Here is a 27319-nt window from a genome sequence, read left to right as displayed (position 1 = left end):
CTGGAAATTTCATTGAGAACCAATATTTTAAACAAATTTGAACCATTTATCTTGCTTGCATCCTATTTTAAAAAAAAAATGCAAAAGCACGGGTTCCATTATTTCATCATATATCATTATTATCTGTGTGTGCAAAGCATTGCATAAATGATTAAATGCATAAATAATTTAACCAAAAAACTTCACGGGTTTAAGAAAATTATAAGCAGTTCTTCCGCTAAACCAATGGATTGTTTAATTATGGCATAAACATTTTCTGTATAATATATACATATGTTGCCTCCATAAAAAAAGAAGAAATTACAAGTGTCAGGTATTCTTATAAACACTTTTCTTGGAATTATCCCAGTTGTAAAAAACTGGAACAGTATGGCACACTGTGACAACATAAACATAAGTGGTATGAATAAGCTGCAGAGACACTTTATATTTGAGAAGTGTAATATTTAGGATGAATTCCGGCTGGTTATACCACTGTCACATTAATTTATATAACAAGTGAAAAGTCTGTAACAATCCACATACTTATTTATTTTGTTCTTGACAAGAAAGGGGCCAGATTTCTATCCTACGGAAGAAAAACTTTTCTTTATACAAATATACATGTTCTGTATAAGATAAATCGGGTTTACCATGCTACATGTAACTAACACATTTTGTGCCCTACGATTAGAAAGAAAATGGATTTTTTTTCTTCTTTTGTTTATTTTTTTTTTTTAACTTTTCTAATTTTATTCTATTTTCAAATGGCTGAAATACATTATGATTATAGATAAAGTGTAAAGGTAATGAAAACGAACAGTAATCAATATCATATATCTACTTAAAAAAACAAAAAAGTAAAAAGTATCTTTAAAGCAATGTCGTTCAATATTTAGATTCATGTATAACAATTTAACAAATCACCAATAAACGAGGTTTTGTAAATAAAATATCAGTAATCATCGATATCATTTATGATGTATCGCTGAAATGGGTGTGTTTTCTTTAGTCGACATCAGGTCAGTCGATGGATAGCACCTTTTTTGTGTCACCCATAATCATATCGTGTATATATTAACACTGAAATAAAAAGTATTTTCAAGGTCATTTCAATCATCGAAAGCGAGTCTAACGGAAAAAATTCCTGATGATCACTTATAATTATCTATAGCGTGTACAGCAACAACAAATGAGTAGTATTTTTGACTTAAAGGTAAAATTTTGGTCATTGATACGTTTATTGATAATTACCGATTACTTTCACAACAGACTAACGATCGGAGAGCGTCTTTGCTGCGTTTTCTGAACTGTTTACTGATGAAGCAATACACAACTGGATTCACAACAGAATTCAGAAAGTATGAACGAAGTACGACATTATACACTCCTTTACCCACAGGCGTCAAACGGGTGTAGAATTCTGGATCCGTGTAACGTAGAATAACAGCGATAGAATAAGGTAAGAACGATAAAATAAACAGTAAGGTGACCAGAAAAAGCATTAACGTGGTCTTTCCCGCGTGAATCTTCCTTTTGGACTTGGGAGCATTTGAATCTGTTGAAGAACGAGTTTTTAATGAGTCCTTTAGTTCTTTCATTAATTCCTTGTCTGGACTTGAAAGTTTACTTTTCACTTTTGCTTTCTTAGAATTCAGAGATAATTTTTTCCAAAACACAAAGGATATTCTATTAGATGTTCTTGCTTTAGATTGCTTCAGCGCTTGTTGGTCTTTCTCTAAGTCGTCTGCTGTAAAGCTAGTCTGCCATTCCTCTACTTTGTTGTCATTTTCAGTTTTAGGAACCTTGCTACTCACAGATTTTGTTCTTATAGACTTTTGGAACTTTTGTTGGCGGAAGACAGCTTGGCCAACGAGAGAGTATAAAATAATAAGCACTAAATCTACCATAAAATGAGATGAGAGCAAAAATATTACAAATATTAAAGGATATATCGTTTCTGCCATATTGTCTGAAATTAAACATGTTTTTCCTTTAATATATATGAACTGTTTCAGTGGAAATGTCACAGTAAATGTACCATAGAGTAGCAGCACCGGCCATGACGTCACGGCGGCAAAGAATACAGAAATGATAACGAGGTTCCTGGCCAGATCCACAGAGATCGGGTCCTTGTGTATCCTGCATATCCTTAGGAAGCGGTCAGTCGCAATGGCAACGAGAATGAATGTGGAACCACTGTTAATAGAGGCAGTCACAAATCTCGATAGTTTACACCAAACTGGAAAGTCAAAATCCAGGAAACGCGATAGAAGTACGATTTCTGTCGTTATAGAAGATAAACAATTAAATAAATCATAACATCCCAATGCCAAAATAAACACTCGAGATGTGCTCGCACACCCTGGCCATTTGAAAGAGTACACGTAAACAACCATGAGATTTCCCGGAATACCAACTAGAAGCAGAATACTAACGTATACAAGGGAAGGTAACAACACTGACGTCATAAATTTGTTGCTGACTTCATCAAACACTGGTCCAGAAGATATAAAGTATGGAGTCCGTTGTGTGGTTAACCAAAGTCGACTCTCAGAATCATTCCCAGTCACATTTTGAAAAGAGTTGTTTGTAAACCAACCAACAATTCCATTTGTATAGTTATAATCCATCTTAGAAGTTGACTGAAATATAAATAGATAAAATGCTTTTAGTACCCCAAAATACAGTATGCAACATGCAAAGCATATTTCTTTTTAATTTATTGTATTCCACACAGTTCATGCATCTCTCAGACAACAAGGTATAAGAGAGCTGTACCCAACGGACCTGTTTTAATATTCATTCTTAGTGGTTAAGTCCGTTTAACTACCGAGTCATATTTACTGAAAAGAAAGAAAATTAATGAACACGAAAAGAAATTAGTCAAATTCAATTGAAACATCTATAAATTGGCTTAATTTGCAAAAAAAATTCAGACTGCATATTGTGAAGAAATAACTTTGCATGCCTGCTAAATATCGGCCATTCTCCTTGTATCTTATCATTCAAGGATGCAGTGGTCCAGGGTTTTATACTTTAAAAGAATTCATATATACTTATCAAACAAATCAAGGGATTTGACACAGGAATGCATCTGATTTACTTTCCAAATAGATACTACTTATACTCTAATTGTCAGTCATTTTGTTGTCAATTTATACAACAAAGATATTCGCAAGATGTTTTATCAAAACATTCAAATACACCCTGATGCTTGGAACACATGCAGTAAAAATTATTACAAAAGAAGATGTAGTAATACCAAATAAACCATTTTTAACGATTTCTAAGCGTTTAGAGCAAGTCAATCAGTTTGGCAACATTTCCGGGTTTGACCCATTTCTTCATGGTATACCTCTGTTACTCTGTTACGTATCTTTTATCAGCTGCAGCTAGTACTTTCACTACTTTGATTATTCAATTCCGTACAAAATAAAAGAAGTCCTGCAACAATTAGACACACTAAACAGTTCCTAGAAACTAGAATAAACAATCGCTGTATAACGTTCACCAGATTCGGTTTTCATCAGATTTTTCTAGAGTTGCAGATCTGAATATTCAGTCTGGAACTGGGTTTGTTTTTCCTCTGACATCAAATAAATAATGTGTGTTCTTCGATACTCATGAAAAAATTCAGATAAATTTCACAACTCACATGTTAGGTTTCTTTAAATCTTCGATTTTCCCTTTCCTTGTATTTCTATTCTTATCGGTTTATACGTTACTTACTTTCTTCTTCAAAAGTTAGCTGTATTTCCCCACCGTCTTTTTTCCTTGTTACTTAGCGTGCATTAGTAATCAATGCACTTGCTTAACATTTATTTAAAGAAGAAATTGTCTTTTTTAAACAGCCTTAACTGGAAATACCGATGACTTTGAGGACATGAGACGTTATAATCTGCGTAAGTACCAGTCTTGCTGGTAAGTACACGTGCTTCAGATAACAGAAATCACACGTATACTAGTGCCTACTCACTATACATTGATTACAGGACACATGTTTATGTCTAAAACAATTTTTCTGATCACTCTACTTAACTGTTTTTAATAAAACCTTATTAAGCAACTTTTTCTGTATCATATCAGTATGACCCCCCGAAAAAGTTTTCAAGCTTGAATCAAATCATAGAGAATGCAATTTTTTTGATCAGAATGGAATATTTCCAGAGATTTTTTTTTTTTTTTTTGAAATAGATTCCTTTTGAAGCTTTATTCAGAGTAGTGCGATAAAATGAAATAAGAGTACCACCGAATAACAGCCGGAAGTTCAGGTCAAAGGGCACTTGACCCTATATAACTACCCATCCGCCGGAAAAACAGATGTGATTGTAGATATTGTAGATATTCTGTCTGTAACATCAGCATATCTATATTTCATTTTTTATAAAATGCTTTAAAGAATCCGTACTAGAATGTTTTGGAAGAGTTAAGTGTAAAAGCAGAATTATGATATAGTTCTGCGGGTTTTTTTTTCTTTCTAAAATATAATGTGATGATACAAAAGCTTTTTAATGATTGAATCAATTACATCTTCAGGGACTTCAGTTTTCGGCAATGAATGCAACGTGATGTTATATTCATTTTCGTAATGTGTATATAGTGGACTCAGAATTACAGGAATATATTCCGCGAGATACTAGTAAATCAGTGGCGTAGCTAGCAAAAAATTCACTGCATTCAAAAAAGACAAGGGGTCTGGTTCCGCCTTGAGGACCCCAGCGGGTCCAGGGCATGCAGGGCCCTGGTTGGAGACCCAGGGGGTGAAGCCCCCGAAAGCTCATGTAATATCATGGTTTTCTATTTTTTATTTTCGTAATTTTACTCTATATGAAGAAAAAAGTTGAGTTTTGGCACAATCCACAAAATCTGTTTCTTCAAAAGTATTTCCATTAGTATGAAGGCATTTCATTATCGACAGTGAAAAACTTTTATAAATGCGGCAGATCATACCTGTAACGTCCATTGAATGAAACTGATATTTTCTCAGGTATTACTTTTACAATCAGAAATGCAAAGTACTGTACGTGGAAGTGCAAGTTCGCCTTTTTTAAAATCAATTTACAAAAAATATCAAATCTGTCACATTTTAACGTTCAAAATACCATTTAATTTTTACTAAAGTTGGCTATTTGTTCAAATTTACTGAGCCCTTTCTTCATTTTTTTTTTCATTTCAAAAGCACCTTACCTTCATCGCAATATTGTTTTGAATAATAGGCCTAATAGAGAGACAGTTGGTAGAAAATAGAAAAAAAATAATTAAAAATTATAAACAGAAAAATCAATGTTTGATATGGAATATATTTCACAAGGGATCTTTTTTTTTAATTATTCATAATTTCAGCAGTGCGATATCCAACTACAAACATCGAATATCCATTTAAAATGCCATTATCAGTATATTTTCAAATATTGATTTTTTTTTTTTAAATAAAGTACTCGACTGCAACGCAGTAATTACCAGGGGAATGAATACTTTAATATATAATTGCTTTAAATTTAAGTTTTTACATAAATAATAAAATTACATAAGTAATAAATAAATAAATTAGATAAAACGAGAAGAAAACTGTATCAAACATCCATTAAAAAGTTTAAAGTTTTATGGTTAATATGTATGAATAAAATAAATCTGGAAAGTCTAAGTCTTTTCCTTTTCAAATTTCATATATATATATATATATATATATATATATATATATATATATATATATATATATATATATATACTTTTATCTATAATTGAATTTTCGAAAGCATTTACTGTTGAAAATCTGTGTATTCATTTGCGTTGTTACGTAAAGGTCTTTACGATACGTCACTGTAAATCATTCTTAGAAATGAAACTTACTCGTGAATAACTATCAGTTATATTGAGAAATTAAATCGGATCAAACATCGATTTCGTAAGGGCGATCTGCATTTTATCATATTTGCTAAATATTAACTGAAAGAAAAGACAGCTTTTCAGAACAAATTAAGTGTATAGCAAGTATATTTCTGAATATCTTGCTATGCTGTCCCATTCAATTGTATGAAATATGGTTTAATTTTACTTGATTTTATTTAATGTTTCTGAATTTATCTTACCTTAAATTGACTTAAATTTCAAATCCGTTAAAGAAAGACTGTCTATACCAGAGAAGCGACACGTGAGAAACTAATCTAGAAATCAACGCACTGCGGATTGTCGAGTTCCGGAAATGTTTCCCCAAGTACTTGAGAACATGCTATTAGAATCAGTGCATCACGGTATAAATATTTTGAGGAAAGTGAATCATTAAGTCCGTCAGTTACTGGTATGACATGAATCCGATGGGAGAGCAGGCGCGTAGCTGCCTATACGCAAGTACACATCATTTCAAAAAAATAAAAAATCTACATGAGAGAGAGCGAGAGAGAGATATCGTAATATCATCCAGGAAATATTTTCGTTTCAATTTTTTCTTTTGGTACATGTATATTATTTCGAATAAAATTTTGCGATAGCATGTCTATACAATCAAATGTGAAATCTATTATCAAATTATTACCAAATCCAAATAAATTATCTGTTAGTTTGTAAGTATTCTATAACATATTGACAATTTTTTAAGGATATTTGAGAAATTAAATTTTAATCATATCGTTGAATTAATCAAATAGTATATAATTTAAAATACAATACTTTTTAAACTAACATTTATTATACTTCTTTCTGAACATTATACTATAAAAAGTGCAGATGATACCATATCGGTAAAATATCCAGCCTCAAGTACTCGTATAATAAATTTCCGTGGAAGATAAACTTTGTGTTAAAACAATAATACTAAGGTTTAATTTCTAAAGAAAAGCGATATGTACAGCATATTGATTGAAATGTTTGGGAAAAAAAACCTTGGAGCTAGCTTCCGGGGGTCTCGCCCCCTAGGCCCCCATCAGGGTTTCACCCTTAACCTACTGGGAGCCCCAGGGCGGCCCCCAGTCCCCCTTCTGTTCCCTGCGTACACTTCACCTCCATTCTGGCTACGCGCCTGGAGAGGTTTATGACTATGTTCTGAATAAAACGGTGCAAAAAATCTTTGTGATCGAAATTCAAGATTGAGCAAATTTTTAGATACAATGTAAAGTACCTTTGTAATTTTACTCAATATGAGTCAGCACGATAAGTTTATCTTGCTTCCGTTGAGGTTGATCTGTCCATCGGGTATTTTCTACTGCGCTGATGCTTGCCAAGACAGTGATTTCCAGATAGAGACATTATTATAAAAAGACCATGTCGAAAAACTCCTAAATGGATCATTTTATAATAAACAGAATCCAGTGGTAAATCTGTACATAATAAATAGGACCAAGCTTTGACGCGGTCTACTTCAGAATACATGCAACTGAACACAGCAAAGTTATTCAGTCTGTGTTTAATTGAAACATTTATAATGGTGTGCTCTGTGACTTGTTAATATCTTAATGTCCACTAATGGAAAAATCTAATTAAATACTAATTTGATAAATGAAAGCAAGTCCAATTTAGAACGTTATTCACTTCATTATACTAATTGATCAATGTGGAATACGATATAAACTAGCAATTATAAAGGATAAAAAATAGCAGAGTTTGTTGCAAGTAGTTTTAATACACGTGTTTGGGTGATTTACTTAACGATTTGCATCAGTGTATGGCAAAATCGAACACACCCACGTAATAAGTTGTCCTCGGTTTGACTTTAATTATCAGATTGTCTCCCTTGTTGTTGGATCTCTGACACCACCATTCGTCTATAAATGATAAAAATATGAAGAAACAAAGAAAACTGGCACGTCACATTGCTCTTTGTACACATTACACAATTTCAATGTTAGATAAGATTTCATGATTTATTTCAAATATTTACATGAATATGTTGATTGCAAACTTAATTTGTGTATTACAGTGACAAAATAACATTACAATATTACATCAAAACATCACATAATAAAAATATTTTAATTTTTTTAACCAATACATTTTCAAGAACGCCCCTGATTGACCTTGACATCTGTGTGACTTACCTTGACCTTCCCTGTGTGACTTAAGCAGAAGTTCCTGACCTTCTGTAATCAGATAAAACTGGAATCCATCACTGATAAAGTTCGACTTAATACACGCAGTGTAAGGGAGACCACTTCCGCCAAATGTTACCAGCAGGAACGGGTAGGTGTAGTGCCACTCTATCTGACCGCTCCGACAGGTGGCGCGCGTCGTCAGGTCTGTTTCCACATGTCTGAAGGAATGAAAATTATCAAATGTACCATTACAAACGAAAAAGACTACGACAGTTCTGCAAGTGGAGCGAATTTCGAATTTCTAATTCATTGAATTTGACTTTTCGTAGTTGATATTAGCTTCTTTAATTTAATTTGGTACCTTTAACCCCTACCTGTCCTCATTCTTAAAAGAAAAGGAAGTCATTTTGCTTAGGATTGGGTCGCAATAACTCTTTTTGCGATTAATTAGGCTTATTTTAATGGTAATTTACAATTAAAATAATTTTCAAAAAGCAAACATAGTACGGAAAGCTGTGACTCAGTAGGAGTAACCATGTTTTGAGTACGAAAGCCAAAAACGGCTAGTTTCTTCAAGCAATTATGCAGGTCTTTTGAGATTGCAGGTTCGAATTTGACAAAACATGTCATTTTAAACGCAATTACACTGCTACATAAGCGAGTTTTTTTTCTCTAGAGGTTACTAAGATCTATGGTATTTGTGGCCTTGCAGGGATGAGGATGAGCGACCGGCTTGGTGGAACGTCTTGACCAAGCGGCCCTTGCATTTGGCATGGAAATCAGTGCAGAATATATAAAAACAACAATTTCAAGATTTCTGCCGCTGTATGTAGAATTATTCAATGTGATTTTTGATAGTGGCATAATACCAGAGGATTGGTTAATAGGGTTAGTTAAACCTATTTATAAGGGTAAAGGTGACAGAAACCATCCTGAAAATTACAGGCCAATTACGTTACTTAGTTGTTTAGGACTTAACTTTTCACCAGTATACTTTGTGACCGTTTAAATACTTTTGCTGATGAGGTAGAGTTAATCAATGAATCTCAAACAGGCTTTAGGAAAGGTTACTCTACTACTGACAATATATTTGTCATTGATTTTCTGAGCAAATATGCCCTGAATAATAAAAAGAAGTTATTCTGTGCCTTTGTAGATTTCAAGCAAGCTTTTGATACGGTCTGGAGACATGGTCTATGGACTAAAATTTTACAAAGTGGAATTGATGGAAAATGTTTAAGATTTATTAGAAACATGTATAAGGGTATTAAATCAAAAGTACAAATAGGTCAACACTTATCAGATTTTTTGATGTGCAATGTCGGTGTAAGACAAGGGGAAAATTTATCACCTTTTCTATTTTCATTGTTCATTAATGACCTAGAGGATTATTTAACCAGAAATCAAATAAATGGTTTTACTTGTCCTAGTCAACAAATGCAAGATGACATGTTTGTTATGTTGAAACTATGAATACTTTTTTATGCTGATGATACTGTCTTATTGTCTGAATCTGCTTCTGATTTACAAAAGTCTCATGATGTGTTTACTGAATACTGTGATTTATGGAAACTCCGTGTTAACATAGCCAAAACAAAATTCCTTATATCTTTTATATCTGTCCGATGGCAAAACGTGAATTTTTATATAATGGTGTGGCTATTGAAAATGTGAGAGAATTCTGTTACTTGGGTTTATTCCTGTCAAGAAGTGGAAAGTTTAATAATGCAAAAAAACATTTAGCAGAACAAGCTTCAAAAGCAATGTATGGAGTCTTACGTAAAATTTTTATTTACCAATTAATTGTCAGCTAGACTTGTTTGATAAAGTCATCAACCCAATTTTACTTTATTCTTGTGAAGTCTGGGGATATGAAAATTTAGACATAATAGAAAAAGTACATCTAAAATTCCTGAAATATATTCTTAATCTTAAATCTAGTACCCCAAATTGCATGGTGTATGGAGAAACAGGTAGAAATCTATTGTCATTATTTATAAAATTAAAAATGGTTATATACTGGGCAAAATTTTGAACAGCCCATGAAAGTAAGCTTACAAATGTGATTTATTCATGTTTTTATAGGTGTTATATCGATGGGTCGTTTGTACATCCATGGATAAAATGTGTACATTCAAGATGTGCTTAATTCTTGTGGATTGTCTTGTATATGGACAAGTCAAACATTTCATAGTTTTAACTGGCTTAAGTCAATTATTAAAGATACCCTAAAAAATCAATTTGAACAAGAATGGAGAAGCATTGTTGATAGTTCACCCAAGTGTATTAATTATAGAATTTTTAAAACAAACTTTGGTTTCGAAAATTACCTGCTGAATTTACCAAAAGATTTAAGAGTTACACTTACAAAACTACGAACGTGTAATCATCATTTGCCAATTGAAACAGGTAGATGGAATAATACTGATAGAAATTTAAGAATATGTACCATTTGTGATTGTAAAACTATTGGTGATGAATTTCATTATGTTATGGAATGCAAGTTCTTTTCGAATGACAGAAAAATATTTCTCCAAAATAGATATTGTAAAAATCCTAACACTTTCAAATTTAATGAACTAATGAACACAAATAATGTAGAAATACAAAAATCATTGTCAAAATTTATTAAGAAAATCTTCAAAACTGTCTGTCCTTCTTGAATCCTCCATATATATAACTGATTATATGTTTACTTTCTTTTCTTTTTTCTTTATATACTTGTCTATTTTTTTACCCTTGACTGTAATTTTTGTTTGTATATATGTGTATACAGTGTATGTACCTCTTGTACCAATGAGTGATCTGGTTTTGAGTGAATAAAGAATTGAAACAGAAAGACCAACAACACCCAAGGCATTACCTCAAAAATTAAGGTCAGTGGAAACATTGAAGACATTTAAGTACCTCGGATCCATTATATTAGACGAAGGTTTCAAAGCAGAAATTATTGCAAGGATCGTCTTCAGGATCTGAGGTATAGATGTTTTAAAGATTTTTAGGGGTTGTCTTGTTCCCAATGGTGCTCGTAAATATTATAAAAGGGAAAGAGGTCTTTTAGAAATAATGGAAAATGATTGTTTGATACCGCAATTTCGTTTCTTTTCTTTTTTTTTTATCCAGCCTGTAATAAGTTCGGTAGATGTAGGGGTCGATAAGAGACTTAAAGCATCGTATTTTTCGTAGGGAAAGGGAGCAATTATGATTTTTCCATTGAAAATAATTTCCCCGCACAATATGAGTATTTGATAAGTATTTAGAATAATGAAAAAAATTGTTTATCCCCGCACATTATGATGGTCTTACTGATAGTTATTTTATTAGTATTAAGAGGTATGAAAAAATTATTTATGCATTTTATACATTTTATTTATTTTTTTTTTGTATTGTATTTGATTTTGTAAAGCTATTTTGGCCAAAGTATAGTCAGTTGGCTGTTGTTGCTTAGAACACCGAAATGGTCCCTGGGCCTCTCTTTTTTAATATAACTAGATGAAATCCCGCGCAAGCGCGGGGAATTGAATTTATACCACTACCGACAGAAAATATATTGTAGTTACTACCGATAGCCTACAGGCTTATAGCAGGAAGAAAAACTTTCTTCAAAATCCCGCAAGAAGTAGATGTACGTCTCCCCCCTCCCCCAACTTTTTTTGTAAAACTTGAAAAAATAACAATGTCATTAATTGACGTTTATTGTGAAGCCTATTATACTACGTTATGGATATTGTACATCAGATCAGATGCTCTTATTTCATTTCGTCAAGGATAAAAGCAGCGAATATGCACATTTTACTGATAAATTGATTGGGGGGGGGGGATAAAAAAAATCGCAGGTACGTGGGTCTTAGTTTATAAATAAAGATGTACCTTATTGATATGTAAAAAATGTACTTTACTTTTTTTTTTTTTTACATATTAATAAGGTGCATACATACTTATAAACCAAGACCCAAGTACCTGTGCAAAATTTAGCTTTTAACGCCCTATGAATACTGACAGACTGTATTCAGAAAAAAAACTGAATGTATTGATTAAAGCACAAAATTTTACAGCTTTAATTGTTTTTGAACAATACCTTATTCATTAATTTTCTCTTTTTATGTAAGCAAGTTTATTACGAAGTACAAATTGTACTTCGGGTTCGTTGCCACGATGCTCTCAGTAAGGAATATTTACAAATTTTACGCCACCGTACTCACGTTTTAGCTATTTCATGGCTGGTTATAGAGAATGAAAGTAGACTTTTAATTTAATGTATGATACTTACTATGCGAGTGAAATCTAAATATAGTTTAGGGACATTATCTTGTATGTAGTGTGTTGTTAGAGGAGTAAGAACTCTGGTGCACCCGTTTCAGAGTTTATTTGCAAAATTTATTAATTTATAAGTATAGATAGGGTGCGTTATTTTTTTTTTTCCAGAGAAGCTTATCTCGGTTTTATTTTCATCGATTTTACGTTAACTCAAATTTATTGAGAGAAAGTATATTAATGTCATACCAGTTATGTAAATGCATATATTTGGATTGGAAAGATAGAGAGTTGGTTGAGGGACCTTCTACCTGTCTTCTAATCGTTTTTGATGAGGGTAGATCAATTCATTAAAATAATGATGTCTATTACTAAAATCCAAGTCCAGAATTTTTGTTTTGCATATTTTTTCAAAGTGCGTTAAGGAGGGAATCTTCTCATATTTCTTGTATTTAAAAATTAATGAAATTTTCATAGATTCAAGAAGACATTATCATTAAGTGATGGTATCAATTAGATTAAATTTGACCGTTTTATTTTAAAAGCAAGGTCAGGTCAAGGTCATTATCTTTTTTTCTTGACCTTAAGAATAAAATATTACTGTTGCCAATCATACAATGCCTACTTCTATTTCAAAAGATTAAATGTTTTTCTTTTTGCATTAAAAGATATTACCATATAGGGTCTATTAGATGATACTAACAACTTGACATAAATAATTTAACTAAAATAGATATTGGCTAATCCAAATTTCCTCTGTTTTTCCTAGAATTTTAGGATATAGTATTTTTTATATGCTTCGTATATTTAAAGTTTTCTTATTTTCACATATGGTAAAATAGCCATATAAAGATACAAATTGATACCAAAAAAAAACAAAAAGTTTTGATCGTTTACTAAGAGAGAAAAAACACTTCTTACGGATTTTTGCTCAAATCTGTATTTAGATTGGAAGCTTTAAAAGCTAACAAAATTGTCATCTGTTTGGAAAATCATATTTATTTGATATATTTTAAAACTTCAGTTCATTATTATTGATTTTACTTACATTTAAAATTTTCTTAAAGTCTTTGATTATTCAAAATTTTTTTAACTTAATTCATTGTTCTTTAGTAATTTTGAGAAGCAGAAAGGGAGATATTTTTATACGCCGCCGTTCCGCCAAAAAATATAGTCCCTGCTAGACTTCAAACTCGGTTTACCATTTCTATTTAAAGTTGTACAATTAGGATGAGGAAAGAAAAATATTATCTTTTAAATCCCTTACATCTAAATATATAAAACATATAAGCAAATATACTTAAATATTTCATCTAGTCAGAAACCAGACAAGAATCCCTCCTTAACGTACTTCGAAATTTTTTTTTCAAGTGCGCAATTTTTTCAAAGTGCGTTGCTACACACCACAGAGCTAGAAAAGAGGATTGTGAGCACCGAGATAAGATGCTACAGGAAGATACTAGGCATCCACTACACTGACCATGAGGTCCGCAGGATAGTCTCGGAAGCTATAAGACCCCACGAAGACCTCCTCACTGTTGTCAAGAAGCGGAAATTAAAGTGGCATGAACACACTTCCCGCTCAAGAGGCCTTGCAAAGACAATTCTGCAAGGGACAGTTGAAAGAGGACGGAGACGAGGAAGACAGAAGAAGAGGTGGGAAGATAATACTAGTATACTGGAATGGACAGGATTGAGCCTGGCTGAATCTCAGAGAGCGGCGGAAAACAGAGACAGATGAATGAAAATGGTGCCCCAACGACACCTACAGAAGTCAAGGGATAGTTGAACGCTATTTGTTAAATTCAATTTCCACCAAATATAGCTAAATATGATATATTTACAGTACTGTTGCAGAGTCGACTTCGTTCAACACTTAAAAAGACTAATAAATCATATTGTAGATCAAGACAGTCATAGTACCGGTATTCTCAACATTTCAACTGTTTTTTCCTATCTATCCTCTATCGTGACCCAGGCAAGTCTATATTTTCTTTATTTAGACCAACACCTAAACAATCCGGCCACATTGTCTAAACTCTGACCATATTATCAGCTCTCCAACTTGGTTTCCTTCCATATAACCTAAATTCTTAAATTTTTACAGGTAACTGGTTTTGTGTAGTCGGGAATGGTATACAGGTAATGGGAGGGAGAGAACAAAAGAAATTAATTACAGGTAACCTATAGATCTTAACTTTGCAGATGATATCGCTTTACTAGCACAACGATATAAGGATATCCAAAGCAAAACTGATGACCTGGTCAAGTATAGCGGACAAATCGGACTTAATATAAATGTAAACAAAACAAAGTTAATGAAGATAAATACAAAGATAGAAAGGGAAGTTACAGCAAACAACAACAGAATAGAAGAAGTAGACAATTTTATATACCTTGGCAGCAAGATCACAGCCAATGGAGATTCCACCTTGGATGTTGAAAATAGAATTATAAAAGCCCGTACCACTTTGCCAACCTACGGAATATCTGGAAATCTTCAACTATCAGAGCCAAAACAAAAATAAAGATATTTAAAACAAATGTCATTAGAGTCCTCCTATATGGATCTGAGTCCTGGAAGGTGACAAACAACATCACTCAAAAACTAGACACCTTCCAAACAAGATGTCTCCGTAGAATACTAAAGATATTCTGGCCGAACAAGATCAGTTATGAGGAGCTGTATGAAAGAACACAAACAGCTGCCATATCTGACCAGATTAAAGAGAAACGATGGAAATGGATTGTCTTGAGAATGGAAACATCAGATATACCGAGGGTATCCTTAAGATGGACTCCACCAGGGAAACGAAACAGAAGGCGACCAAAGGAGACATGGCGACGGTCAGTAGAAAAAGAAATGAAAGAACAGGGATGGACTTGGGGCAAGGTACAGCAGATGTTAGCGGACAGACAGAGATGGAGGTTATCGGTGCAGGCCTTATGTGCTCAAAGCACAAAGAGGACTAAGTAAGTAAGTAAGTAACCTATAGTCTGTTCTAGATTAACCACAGGTAAAGTTTAAAAATATACTAAAAGTTTAGGTGGGAAATAACCACCCTCTTTAATCTGGCCTACCCTCTACATCCCGTCACAACTCAATCCTCTTCTTCAAGACACTTGCTTCTTCAACAGTGTCACCCTTTACATTCTGGAGTAATCATGTGTATCCCAGATTTATCCTCCTATCATCCAGTCTTTATCTACACCCTACCACTTTTTTAGCACATTAACCTTAGCTTCTATACCCCGGTCTTATTCTCTCCATGAAAGCCGTCTCTATTTTTATGACCTTATCCTCGATATCCCAACCTTTCTTCTCTGTACCCTACTCTCTTCTGGGACTTCTCGGCAAAGTCAGGGTCTTCGAAACATTTGGTAAAGGTACAATGGTCTCCTTTCTTGTCATCTCTTCTGGTATACCTCATGTTCCAGTCCACTCCACTAGAAAGATCATCGATGTCAGCAAACAGTCTTCTCAAACCCCTCTCTGCAAATACAAAGGCTTCTGTAAGATAATCTTTGTTGATGACTTTTTACCCTCTGCCTTACCCTCTGAATCTAGTTCCGTCCTCATTCGCACTCTACATCTAGTCTTATCACCTCATTCCTTTTTTCTTTATATCCCATTCTTCCAGGTTAACGATCCTTTTTCCATTTCACCGAAAAAGGATCGTTAACCTGGAAGAATTCCGTCAGGCTGTATACCTCAACATTATCCTCTATAGCCCGGACTCTGTGTCTTTTCCCTATCACCTATTTCCAGGGCTAATCCTCAAGCTAAACTGGCTTTTCTTCTGCCTTATCATCTGTGCCCTGATCTTCGCCCGTTTACCTGGCCTTGTCCCATATATTAGTATCTCAGTCTTCTCCTAGGAACTAGATCTTTTCAGCTCACCCTAGGCTTAAGATGGGCTTTTCTGATCGAAGTTTGTCCGTCTGTTAACTGTTCACATTTTCGGCTTTTTCTTCAGAACCATCAATGGATCAGTTTCAATTTAAACTTTAGAGTATCCTATGGTAGAAGGATTGAAGTACGGTAAACGAAGGGAAAAATTAAGGAAAATCAAAAATAGAGTGCATCGGTTCACTAAACCATCTTTTCAAGAAAGGATGAAACTTACGTGAGAGCTCCCTGACATAATGTAAAATTGGGTTTCTTCTAAATATACTTCCCATCTGTGCATCTGTAGGATAGGGCCACGATAGAGGATCAAAGTTTTACTGTAACAATATATATTTTAAAAAATCTTTGATTAGAAATTATCTTCTCAAGAATTAATTTGAAATCATCTTATCAAGAACCACTAAGCCATGATAAGTCATATAAATATGCATGCTTCCATTGTATTGCTCATGTGAGCTTTGGGTCTTTTATTTATAAACTTGGTCTTTTCCTATTTATTATTATCCTCTCTATTCTGATCTGAGACTTGCCCTTATCCTATATATGTGCTATGTCTCCTAATGGTTTTCTGAGGGTGTGTCCAATCCACTACCACTCCTACGGGCTATTTATTGTGATCATATCTGGCCACCTGATGTTCAGTTTGAGGCGAAGACATCTGTTTGTAAAGGTTTGTAGTTTGTTGGGGGTAGTGTTGGTGACTTTTCACGTTTTAGATCCATAGAGGAGCAAAGACTCCACATTACTGTTGTAGATACGGAGCTTGTTGCATATGAATAGTACTCTCCATAAAAGTCTGGGGGTGATGAAAGCATTTTTTGCTTAACCATTCCTTGCTTTAATGTCTTCGTCTGTTCCACCAGTGGATGACACAATACTGCCTGAGTATGTAAAGAAGTCTACGTCTTTCAGGGTATGCTCTCCAAGAGTAAATGACGTATGATGACTGTTGTTGAGTCGCATGACTTTTCATTGTTGACCTGAATACCTGTTTTTGCTGCTTCCTTGGCCAGCCTGTCAGTTTTGAGCTGCATGTGCTCAAATTCTAGGACATAAGACATTGGTCGTCAGCAAACTCAATGTCTTCCGAACACTGGATAACAAACATGGTCCAGTCCACCATCACTTGGAAGATCACTGATGACAGCAAATATCCTTGTCTAAACCTGTCTGCACCTTAATGGTTTCTGTAAGGTTACTTTGTGGATGACTTGGCACGTAGATTTATCATACAATTATTGTATGCGGTTGATGAAGGTGGTTGAAATTCCATTGTGCTGGAAGAGGTTCCAGATGACTCTTCTGTTAATCAAAGGCCTTCTGAAAGTTGATGAAGTTGAGATACAGTGTTGACTGCCACTCTAGCGACTGCCCAATTAGTATGCGGAGAGTGGCGATCTGGTCTGTAAAGGACTTTTCTTCTCTTATGTCGGTCTGTTCCGTACAATTTCGTTCTTGTATGGCATCTTTAAGTCTTACCGAGATTAGTCTTGTCAGAATTTGTTTGGGACAGAAACAAGCATGATGCCAAGTCAGTTTTTGCATTTTCCCAGGTCTCCTTCTCGAGGAGTTTCACTAGATATCCTTTTTTCAATTGGCTGGTACCTTCCCCCTATGAGATGCAGTATCGTATCTGCTGACATCATTACTCTTCCTTGAGGGCTTCCGGAGGGATTCCATCAGGCCTAATTTCCTTTCAACTCTTCGATTTCTTCAGAACCTTAATGGTCTCAGCTCTTGTGGGAGGGGCGGTAGTCACTCCTTGTTCAGAGTATGCTGATGGTATGTTATGTGTTGTTGCAGAAGGTGGCAGTTTAGGAGTTCTTTGAAGTGATTCGCCTAACGCTTTCTCTGGTCTTCTTCCTTTGTGATTGGGTTCCCTCGTCATTCACTGCTTGGTCTCGGGTCTGTGGCGGTCTCTTCCCAGCTAGGGTTCTTGTGACTCTGCACAGGGTGCTGAGGTCTCTTTTTCTGCCTCTTCCTCGGCTTCTGTGGCTAGTGTAATAAAAGAAAGGATTTCTTACCTCTCCCTGAACTTTTCTCTTACTTCGTTATTAAGTAAAGTGTATCTGTTTTTTAATTCATGTTTCTTTTATTCATCCTCACAGCTAATAATCTGCTGCTTTTCTCTACCAGCTTCCATGTGTCACCAGAAAACCTTTCCTTGTCTTGTTTCTCTCTTGTACCTAGGATCTCTTCACAGGTGTCTCTCCAGTTGTCTTTGATGGAATTCCAGTGTTCTTCAAGGGATGTCACTTGGAAGACATTGTAAAGAGCATGAATAAGGGGCTGGTTTTTTTTTTTTTTTCAACTCATCAAAATTCAACTTTGTCATAATTATCACATAATCCTCTACAGCATAATTTTAACTTTTATAGCCTAATACACCCTCTACTCCCAGACCCTATAATCAGCTCTATCCTGTTCAACAGACGGTTGGCAACGTTGAATACTTGCACGTATTTTTTTAGGCATAAAAGAGTCAAAATGTACACAAAAAAAATACTGGGAAGGGGGCAGGTTCGACACCTTATTGAGAAGCGTTTATCTTCATCTACGTTTCTTACCAATTTACGAGGGCTCTGTGACGGTATAGATTTTGTCGCCGTTGACAATACAACACGTATTGCTATCCTTCGGTACATGTACATATTGACACTGGCGACAATTTATTTGCCGACGACAAATGTACATGTTTATTTTTTCAGGCGGTAACAATATGTGCCGATCCGATTAACGACAAATAATGCAGTGAGGTTATAAAATACGACAGTATGTATAGGATGACAATATGCACAATTTTTCCAAGGGCTTTTCCACAATTATTTTGTTAATTTTTTAAATTACCATGTAAGTTTAATAACTCTGCAAACCCCGCGGGAAGAGGCGGGGAGATAAAAAACCTCAATCCGCCTTAGCCCTCTAAATGCGAGATACATGGATGACATACGTCATCAGTATATATAATTATCTCATTCGGTACTACTCAGAAATTGCAGGGCAAATAAATAACGTTTGGTGAAGTTTTTGATGACAGCTAATTAAATGACGTATATTAAACAATTGCTTTCATGTCTTATTTCACCAAAATATGTCATTTTGCCCTGCAGAAGAGCAGTACCGCAGATACAATGTATAGTGAAACAGTATAGTACGTATTATGACCCTTTAATTGTTATAATAATAGAAGATAATTTTGATAAATATAAATAAATAGTCGATGTTACCCTGATGCGGCTGTCCCTACTGCCGTAGTGTCAAAATGACAGGGACTGTCCGCTAGAAAGGAGTGTACAGAGGAGGCAAGAGCTGCCACAGTGACAAAATAATAACTGATCCCCGCCATTGTAGAAACTTCTGATAATCAATGATAAGGGAATTAGATCGTTAATGTTAATAAAACCATAGATATATTTGGCTTGTATCGGCTAAGGTTATTTGAAAAACTGTAGCCTTTGATAAATCATAGTTCTTATTAGTCACAGAGGACATTACCAACAACTGGGTAACGTGTCGTAAATTAACTATGGATTGTTGAATGGGTTAAAAATTTCAAAATTTACAAATCAGTTTCTAATTATTTGTCATACTACGAGGAATGTACATTTTGTATGATGGCATATTTCTGCACCCTGTTTGCAAGTGTGTTTTCCGTGTTTACATAGTTCAGTTGGTATTTTTAAATCTGTATATCTTACTGAGTATTTTAACAAAGTCAGTATTTAAATAAACTAGATTTCCTTTAATTCCAATTCATTAAATGTGCCAATTTATGAGTGTATTGTTACAAATATGATTCTATATATATATATATATATATATATATATATATATATATATATATATATATATATATATATATATATATATATATATATATATATATATATATATATATCTGTCATGTGATTGTACTCTTGTGTCATGTTTTTTTTATTTAGATGTTAATTTTATATGCCCATATATGATTGTAAATGTGTTGATGCAGGGCCACAATGAAAACTAGCTTTATGCTAATTGTGTAATCCTGGAAAAATAAAGGTTATTATTATTATTACTGTATTACATGCAAAAGATCTAATCAGTGAAGTTCAGATGACACGTTCCTCAATAATATATAATTTTTCTGAAGAACTGTCATTGAAGTATTGCTACTTTAACAAGTTTCCTCACAAAAAATTGAGGTACCATACCGGGCATTTTTGCAATATACCAGAGGGTGATGTTTTCTATGTAATCCTATTTGAAATCACTCGAATTGTCAATATCACAATTTATGTTGTATTTATTTTCTAAGACATTTTGGAAACAGTTTAGAAATCACAAGGTAATGTTAATATTATGAATATTTCTTAAATTTTATAAGGAGAAACAAAACAGATATTTGAGGAACGTGTCGTCAGACGGTTAAGAATTGAGAAATTCAATTATTAGCAAATGTTTCTCATATGTGACTTCGATTCCAACATGCTAGATGCATCTTATTTATGTTCAGCATGGAACTTATTTATGTTGACGTGCAACTTATCTATGTTGAAGTGCAACTTATTTATGTTGACGTGCAGTTTATTTATATTGAAGTGCGAGATAGATATGTTGACACGGAAGGGAACTCATTTATATTGAGATACATTATACATATATCACATGACTTCGAGGGTGACATACCAGAATATTTGCCATAAGGTGACAGGAAAGCCCTGCAATGGAGTGTTATGCCACACCATGCCGAAGGCATAGATATATGTTGCTTGTTGATTGCACGTTGACAAATTTATCTTGCGTGTCGACATAATTTATAGAAATATAACTTGCGTGTAGGGACAGAATGAGATTTAATTGATTGTAACAAAGAAAATTAAAAGAGAAGTTTCATGAATGCTTGTTGATAATTCATATAGAACTTATATGCTTTATTGCATGAAATGATTAACATTTCTCAAGAGGATCGATCGAGAAATTACCCCCCCCCCCTCCCCTTTTCGTCTTTTCATATCGCCTCCTACATGTAGCTGCATGCTTACTCTCCACTTTTCAATAATCAAAATAGAAATTTTCAGTGGAAATATATTCAGCAATGCAATCTCCATTTCAAATGCTTAGTCTTTCGTATTTGAAATATAATTAAAGTAATTTATCCTGTATTTTAATTCATGTTCTCTGTTGAGAAATTGCATAAATTAAAAATTCAACACCAATAGTTACTCTATATTTTTGTTTTGTCGTTCCAGTTTAATTAAGTATTCAGAAAGGACCATTAAAATGATTTAATATGAATTTCCATCTGGAAAAAGTATTTCTATTTGGAGCCAAAAAAGTTCTTTTTCTGATATTTGGTTTTACTTTTTCCTTCCTTTAAAAATTTAACTGAGTTTTAACCCTCCCCCCCCCCCTTTAGTTAAAATATTTATACCTTTAGCTGAAATTTGCATTTTAACAACATTTTTATGGTAAAGTAGTAAATACGCATAACTCTTTTTTTTTTAATGTTGCAGATATATAGTGCCTAGCACGGGTGCTTGGGACGCGACCCCCCCCCCCCACCACCACCACCACCACAACTACCACCGTGTTCCATACCCCGAGGGTTCTTTGACTTTTTATCATTCACAAAGTACACAATTGAAAAATCAAAAATATAACATTAAACTAACATTTTATGCAGGCACGTAGCAACAGCTAGGGGGACAGGGGGCCATGCGAATGTCAGACACCTCGGCCCAACGACACCTCGGCCCATTGACATCTCGGCCCAATGACACCTCGGCCTTGACTGATCGGCCCAAAATTTAAGACACCTCGGCCCATACATAAGACACCTCGGCCCAAGCAAACTTTTATTAGAAAGTATTATATATTTCCAATCTTCGACTTCAATAAAATTGACCGAAAAAAGTAAACAATCAAGATTATTTTTAGTAATAAAAAGAATTCCACGAGCTACATGATTGACGATAATCAAGGAATAAAAAGACAATTAATTATAATTTTAAAAGTGCTAACAAATAAACAAACAAGATGCCGCGGCGCATCCTTTGGTAGTCTCCAGTGCGTGTCATATTGGTGACAATAATTACGAGCAGGCTTAATTGTGAGACAATCATTCAGAACATTTACATCCATTTATTTCTGAAGAATTCCACTTACATTAACAAGAGGCCCATGGGCCACATCGCTCACCTGAGCACATTGGCTAGGAAAAAAAGCAAAAATCAGTACAGTATTGAAAAGTTTACAGGGAGGGGGTGTTGAATTTTAAACTACCTGATGATGCTTTCATATCAATATAACAAATGGCTTTGTTGTTCTTGAGCAGCAGATTTTTTTCCCATATATTCATTTATATTTTGTAAAAATTTGATCCCCCATTGTGGCCCCACCCTACCCCCGGGGGCCCTCATTTGAACAAATTTCATTCTACACTACCCAAAGATGCCTCCATATCAATTTGACTAATCATGGCTATTCTGTTCTTGAGAGAAAGACTTTTTCCTATATATTCCTCTGTAAACTTTGATCACCCATTGTGGCCCCAACCTATCCCCGGGGTAATGATTTGAACAAACTTGAATCTTCACTATCTGAGGATGCTTCCATATAAATATGACCAATCATGGCTTTACTGTTCTTAAGAAGAAGATTTTTAACGATATTTTTCTATATATATCTATGTAAAACTTTGATCCCCCATTGTGGCCCCACCCTACCCCCGGGGGTCATGATTTGAACAAACTTGAATCTACACTACCTGAGGATGCTTCCATAAAAATATGACCAATCATGGCTTTGCTGTTCTTAAGAAGAAGATTTTTAAAGATATTTTCCTATATATTTCTATGTAAAACTTGGATCCCCCATTGTGGCCCCACCCTACCCCCGGGGGTCATGATTTGAACAAACTTAAATCTACACTACATGAGGATGCTTCCATATAAATATGACCAATCTTGCCTTTACTGTTCTTAAGAAGAAGATTTTTAAAGATATTTTCCTATATATTTCTATGTAAAACATGGATCCCCCATTGTGGCCCCACCCTACCCCCGGGGGTCATTTTTGAACAAATCTGAATGTACACTACCTGAGGATGTTTCCACATAAGTTTCATCTTTCCTGGCCCAGTGGTTCTTAAGAAGAAGATTTTTAAATGATGCCATTATTTTTTCACTAATTCCTAATTATCTCCCCTTGAGGGCGTGGCCCTTCATTTGAACAAACTTGAATCCCCTTTACCCAAGGACGCTTTGTGGCAAGTTTGGTTGAATTTGGCCCAGTGGTTCTTGAGAAGAAGATGAAAATGTGAAAAGTTTACAACAACAACGACGACAGACAACGGACAAATTTTGATCAGAAAAGTTCACTTGAGCCTTTGGCTCAGGTGAGCTAAAAACTAGTTCGAGTCCTGATTTTTTTTTATATTTTTTTTTAAGCTATCTGTATCAAACTATGATTTTCAATCAATGAACATGATGAAACATACGATGAAGTTCAGATCAATAGTGCAATTATTTTACGTACTTAAACTATTATTTTATACGATTATTTATACATAAGTATAAACAATAAAATGCCCTTCCTTTTTTTGTTAATGCAAGATTAACAACCGCAACCATATAGAATAATTTCTTCGTTTATCTGATTTATGCAATTTTCCTGCAATATATAGCTGCAATTGTTAAATTCTCGCATTTACAAAAAAGTTACTGTTTAAATGAAGTCCATATATATCTTCTCACGAATAATCAACCCATCTTAGATGTTTCAGGTCGTCAGAGAAGTAATGCAAAATGAAACGATAAAATTCCGGCAATTCTTATAGAAAGTCAAGATCATAAGAATGTTGATATATATCATAGTTTCACTCAAGTGTATATATTGGGGATTTTCCACAGGAGATAGATGTTAGTTAACGTGCTGATTTGATTTGCTTAGGGAAGTGAACCAATTTTCTATAAATATTATAGCCCCCCCCCCTTTGACTTTATTTAAAAAAATTATTTAACCGTCAAAAAGAATAATTACATCGATCATAATAACAATTCAGACAATGGATTAATTTTTTCCATCATAAAATTTCACTTGGGCCGAGGTGTCTTTTATATGGGCCGACGTGTCAATAATCTTGGGCCGACCTATGAGGGCCGAGGTGTCAGACGTCAAGGGCCGAGGTGTCGTTGGGCCGAGATGTCTGTCTACCGGGCATGCCCCCCCCCCCACTTTTTTCCAAAGACTTGCCCCCCCCCCCACATTTTGTTGTAGAATAGTCAAATAAGGGTTTTGTAGTAGTGTATGAATAAAAAAAAGAAGTTGGAACCCCCCCCCCCCCCCCCCCCCACGAAATAGTATTTTCGAGTTCGGACAATTTTTAATTTTACTTTTTTTTGGCTTGTCAAGTTTTTTTTTTAGGTAAGTTGATTTTTTTTTTCTCTGGCGCCCCCCCCCCCCTCACTTTCAGAAACGATGCTACGTCCCTATAATAAAAATTCCCCACTGAGTAATACTAGTTGAACGTCAAATATTCTCGCGCCCGTTCCAAGGCTGATAACTCTTCCCGGATATAGGCGTCGCGCTGCGATCGAGGCGCCCCCTTTGATACTAGTCAGAGAAGTGATCATTGCTCAAAAATACCAAGTCAAAGCGATATAACGAAGCCTTTGAGGGCATCATTTACAGATTTTCTGTAAACATATAATGCCAATATGTTTCCTATAGCACCAGGTAGGTTGTAGATTTCTTGAGTGTCGAGTAATCATAATGAATGCACGGCCTGCTTTGAAGGGTATCGTGGAGAACGCCATGTTTGATATCGTATGTAAACCCCCGCTATGTTTTGAGACATACTACGAAAGGTGATTAAATTAATTTTGTGTAGTTTAGTTTGATATTTTTATGACGACGTAAAGATAAATATTTAATAAATTCATTAAGTAAATCGCATTTCATTCAACGAACACCAGAAATTGATAAGGACATGACCCCAATATTCTTTCTCAAATTCCCCCTCCAGATCTCGGAACCCCTTTCAACCAGTGTTTAAAGAATTATGGAAAAAATGTTTGTGTGTTCATGGTGCTTCGGTATAAGTCTCACCCAAGCCCCTGACCTAATTATGTCTGTAATATGACAGGTAGCTCAATGACAACTATCTTGATAACTGTGATCAGCGTGTGTGTGTTAAAACATCAAAGGTTATTGTATTTGTATCATTTATTCATTATAAATCATCGCTGATCATTTACCAGATTTGTTGCATTGCAACACTAATTAGACATGATCCCATTTTGATCTCTGTTTAGATTTTTTGAGAACTGCTGTTGCAAGACGATATTGTGAACGTCAATCAAAAATGCAAGGCAACAAAACAAATCTACCCCACCCTCGTGAAAATCTGTCAGTTTTAATTTTTTTGTCCTAATTGCCTCTTGATCAGTCTGTTGATCCTCGAAAACACATATTCAACAATTTATTTTTCTGTTATTTTAAATATTTGAAAGAAATCATTAGGAAAAAATACTAAGATACCAAAAGGATTACAACGTTATTGCATTCAGTTCCTAATTGTTTGAATTCTGATTTTTAGTCTTTAAGTGGGAAAAATTTATGTTTTTTGGCACTGGATATGGTACCAATACTTTTGATTTCCATTACTTGAACTCTTCAAATTAGAGGCGTGTTTGGTCATCTGACTGGGACAACATGATGTAGTGGAGAATACAAAACATGCCGATTTCAATCCAGTTTAGAATGTTCAATGTATTTGTCATTCCCATTAAAGAGTAGAAGAACTAATAGATATATGTGAGAGTGAGAAAGCCCAGAATTTATCATCCTTTGATAAAAATTATGATGTTTCCGAGGCATGTACATTGTATTTCGAGATGGACCATCAACACTTGTCAACAGCTTCTTCTAATATATATATAAATTGATATCATTGTCATTTGTACTTCTGATGCATGTAAAGTCCACGACAATACAGTGTCTTATTTGCATGTTTGTTAAGCGTTTTTTCATCAACATTCAACGTATTGAACATTACATGTTGTTAAGATTGTCCCAGAAGTCCTGCAAGATTTGAACATTTTATGACTTTTTCACAAAAGAGCACACTTACTTTTGCATTGTACAGTGTTTTCCCCAGGCCGTTTTTGCATGGCAGTACCGCCATGCATTCACGATCTCCTGCCATGCATTACACATTGCCCCTATGCTTCCCACTATGCATGAATTATTAAGGGTATACCAGTTTTTTAGAACAATTAAGAAGATTTACTTTAAATGTTATTAGTTATTAATCTCTTAATAAAACAATTCAAATCACTAGAATCCTACACATATGTTGCGCACCTGTGGTGAACTCGATGCAAATCACAGTACGGGGTATGATGCAATACCTGTCAATTTAATGTTTATTGCAATTTACTCGTATGTTACTAAGTATTAAGTTTTTATTTAAAAATATTTATAACCATGAAAAATTAATTACTGTCAGATAGTACACACAGTGAAATTAATACACTTGTTAATGTACATGTGGGTTTTTCCAACATTTACAGGTCGTTCTATAAATAGTATTTATGTTCCGACATCAAAAAGGATTCACTAGTTAAACACATAATTTTTAAGCCATATTTTAGCATAAATATGCTTAAAATAAACATTTCCAACAGGGTTCGACACTAACTTTTTAAGGCTTTAGTCCAGTCGGACTAGTGCTTCATTACTTTTCCTAGTCCGCACGCGATTTTATTAGTCCGTCAAAAAAAAGAAACATCAATGTCTTTTAACATTAATTTAACGTGACAATTAATATACATATTATTTTTTGAAATAAACAAAGTATTTACGTGAAATATATTATTCCACAGATTCATTGAAATCTCACAATCAGCAAGTACGATCATACTCCTGATCTATTTTTAGCTCACCTCGACGAAGTCGAGATGAGCTTATGCTATACCCCCGGCGTTGGTGTCGGCGTTAGCGTCGGCGTCCCGGTTAAAGTTTTAGGAGCAAGTCCCATTCCCAAGTTACTATAAGCCCTACCTGAACGAAACTTGCATGGATGATGCATCTAGAATGGACACTGCCACACTTGCTTCGGATGCTGGATCTGACCTAGATTTTCCAGATGAGTGACCAGGTTAAA

General features: G+C 34.5%; 3 protein-coding genes across 9 annotated transcripts in view; 1 reads left to right on the top strand and 2 right to left on the bottom strand.

Annotated features, from left to right (window-relative positions):
• Positions 1-869: 869 nt before the first annotated feature.
• Positions 870-6084, bottom strand: LOC133187250 (cholecystokinin receptor type A-like). Its single transcript, XM_061322606.1, has 2 exons — positions 6072-6084; positions 870-2624 (listed from the first exon to the last, which is right to left on the bottom strand). The coding sequence occupies exon 2, from the start codon at positions 2610-2612 to the stop codon at positions 1230-1232; it is 1383 nt and encodes a 460-aa protein (XP_061178590.1). The 5' UTR covers positions 2613-2624; positions 6072-6084; the 3' UTR covers positions 870-1229.
• A 1533-nt stretch (positions 6085-7617) lies between these two features.
• Positions 7618-19516, bottom strand: LOC133187249 (uncharacterized). The gene is made up of 3 exons (XM_061322604.1): positions 19398-19516; positions 8013-8224; positions 7618-7739 (listed from the first exon to the last, which is right to left on the bottom strand). The coding sequence occupies exons 1-3, from the start codon at positions 19514-19516 to the stop codon at positions 7633-7635; spliced, it is 438 nt and encodes a 145-aa protein (XP_061178588.1). The 3' UTR covers positions 7618-7632.
• Positions 19517-24739: 5223 nt separating this feature from the next.
• The window catches only part of LOC133186788 (protein argonaute-2-like), a 43765-nt gene continuing 41185 nt past the window's right edge, over positions 24740-27319 (top strand). For all 7 annotated transcript variants that reach the window (XM_061322101.1, XM_061322097.1, XM_061322099.1 and 4 more), the window contains exon 1: positions 24740-24888. In XM_061322101.1, coding sequence (XP_061178085.1) covers positions 24870-24888 — 19 coding nt within the window. In that variant the 5' untranslated portion in view covers positions 24740-24869. The remainder of the gene's footprint in view (positions 24889-27319) is intronic.

This window comes from Saccostrea echinata, unplaced genomic scaffold (genome assembly GCF_033153115.1).
Source record: "Saccostrea echinata isolate AGI-Se365-2 ecotype Australia unplaced genomic scaffold, CSIRO_AGI_Sech_v1 ptg000014l, whole genome shotgun sequence".
Taxonomy (NCBI): domain Eukaryota; kingdom Metazoa; phylum Mollusca; class Bivalvia; order Ostreida; family Ostreidae; genus Saccostrea; species Saccostrea echinata.
This window is presented reverse-complemented; position numbering and strand designations above follow the sequence as displayed.

Excerpts from the sequence above, each read along its gene's own strand:
- LOC133187250 (XM_061322606.1), bottom strand. The coding sequence starts at position 2,612 with ATGGATTATAACTATACAAATGGAATTGTTGGTTGGTTTACAAACAAC.
- LOC133187249 (XM_061322604.1), bottom strand. The coding sequence starts at position 19,516 with ATGGCGGGGATCAGTTATTATTTTGTCACTGTGGCAGCTCTTGCCTCC. Across the intron at positions 8,225-19,397 it reads GTAGGGACAGCCGCATCAGG|ACATGTGGAAACAGACCTGA; the intron begins GTAACATCGACT and ends TCATTCCTTCAG. Across the intron at positions 7,740-8,012 it reads GTCACACAGGGAAGGTCAAG|ACGAATGGTGGTGTCAGAGA; the intron begins GTAAGTCACACA and ends TATCATTTATAG.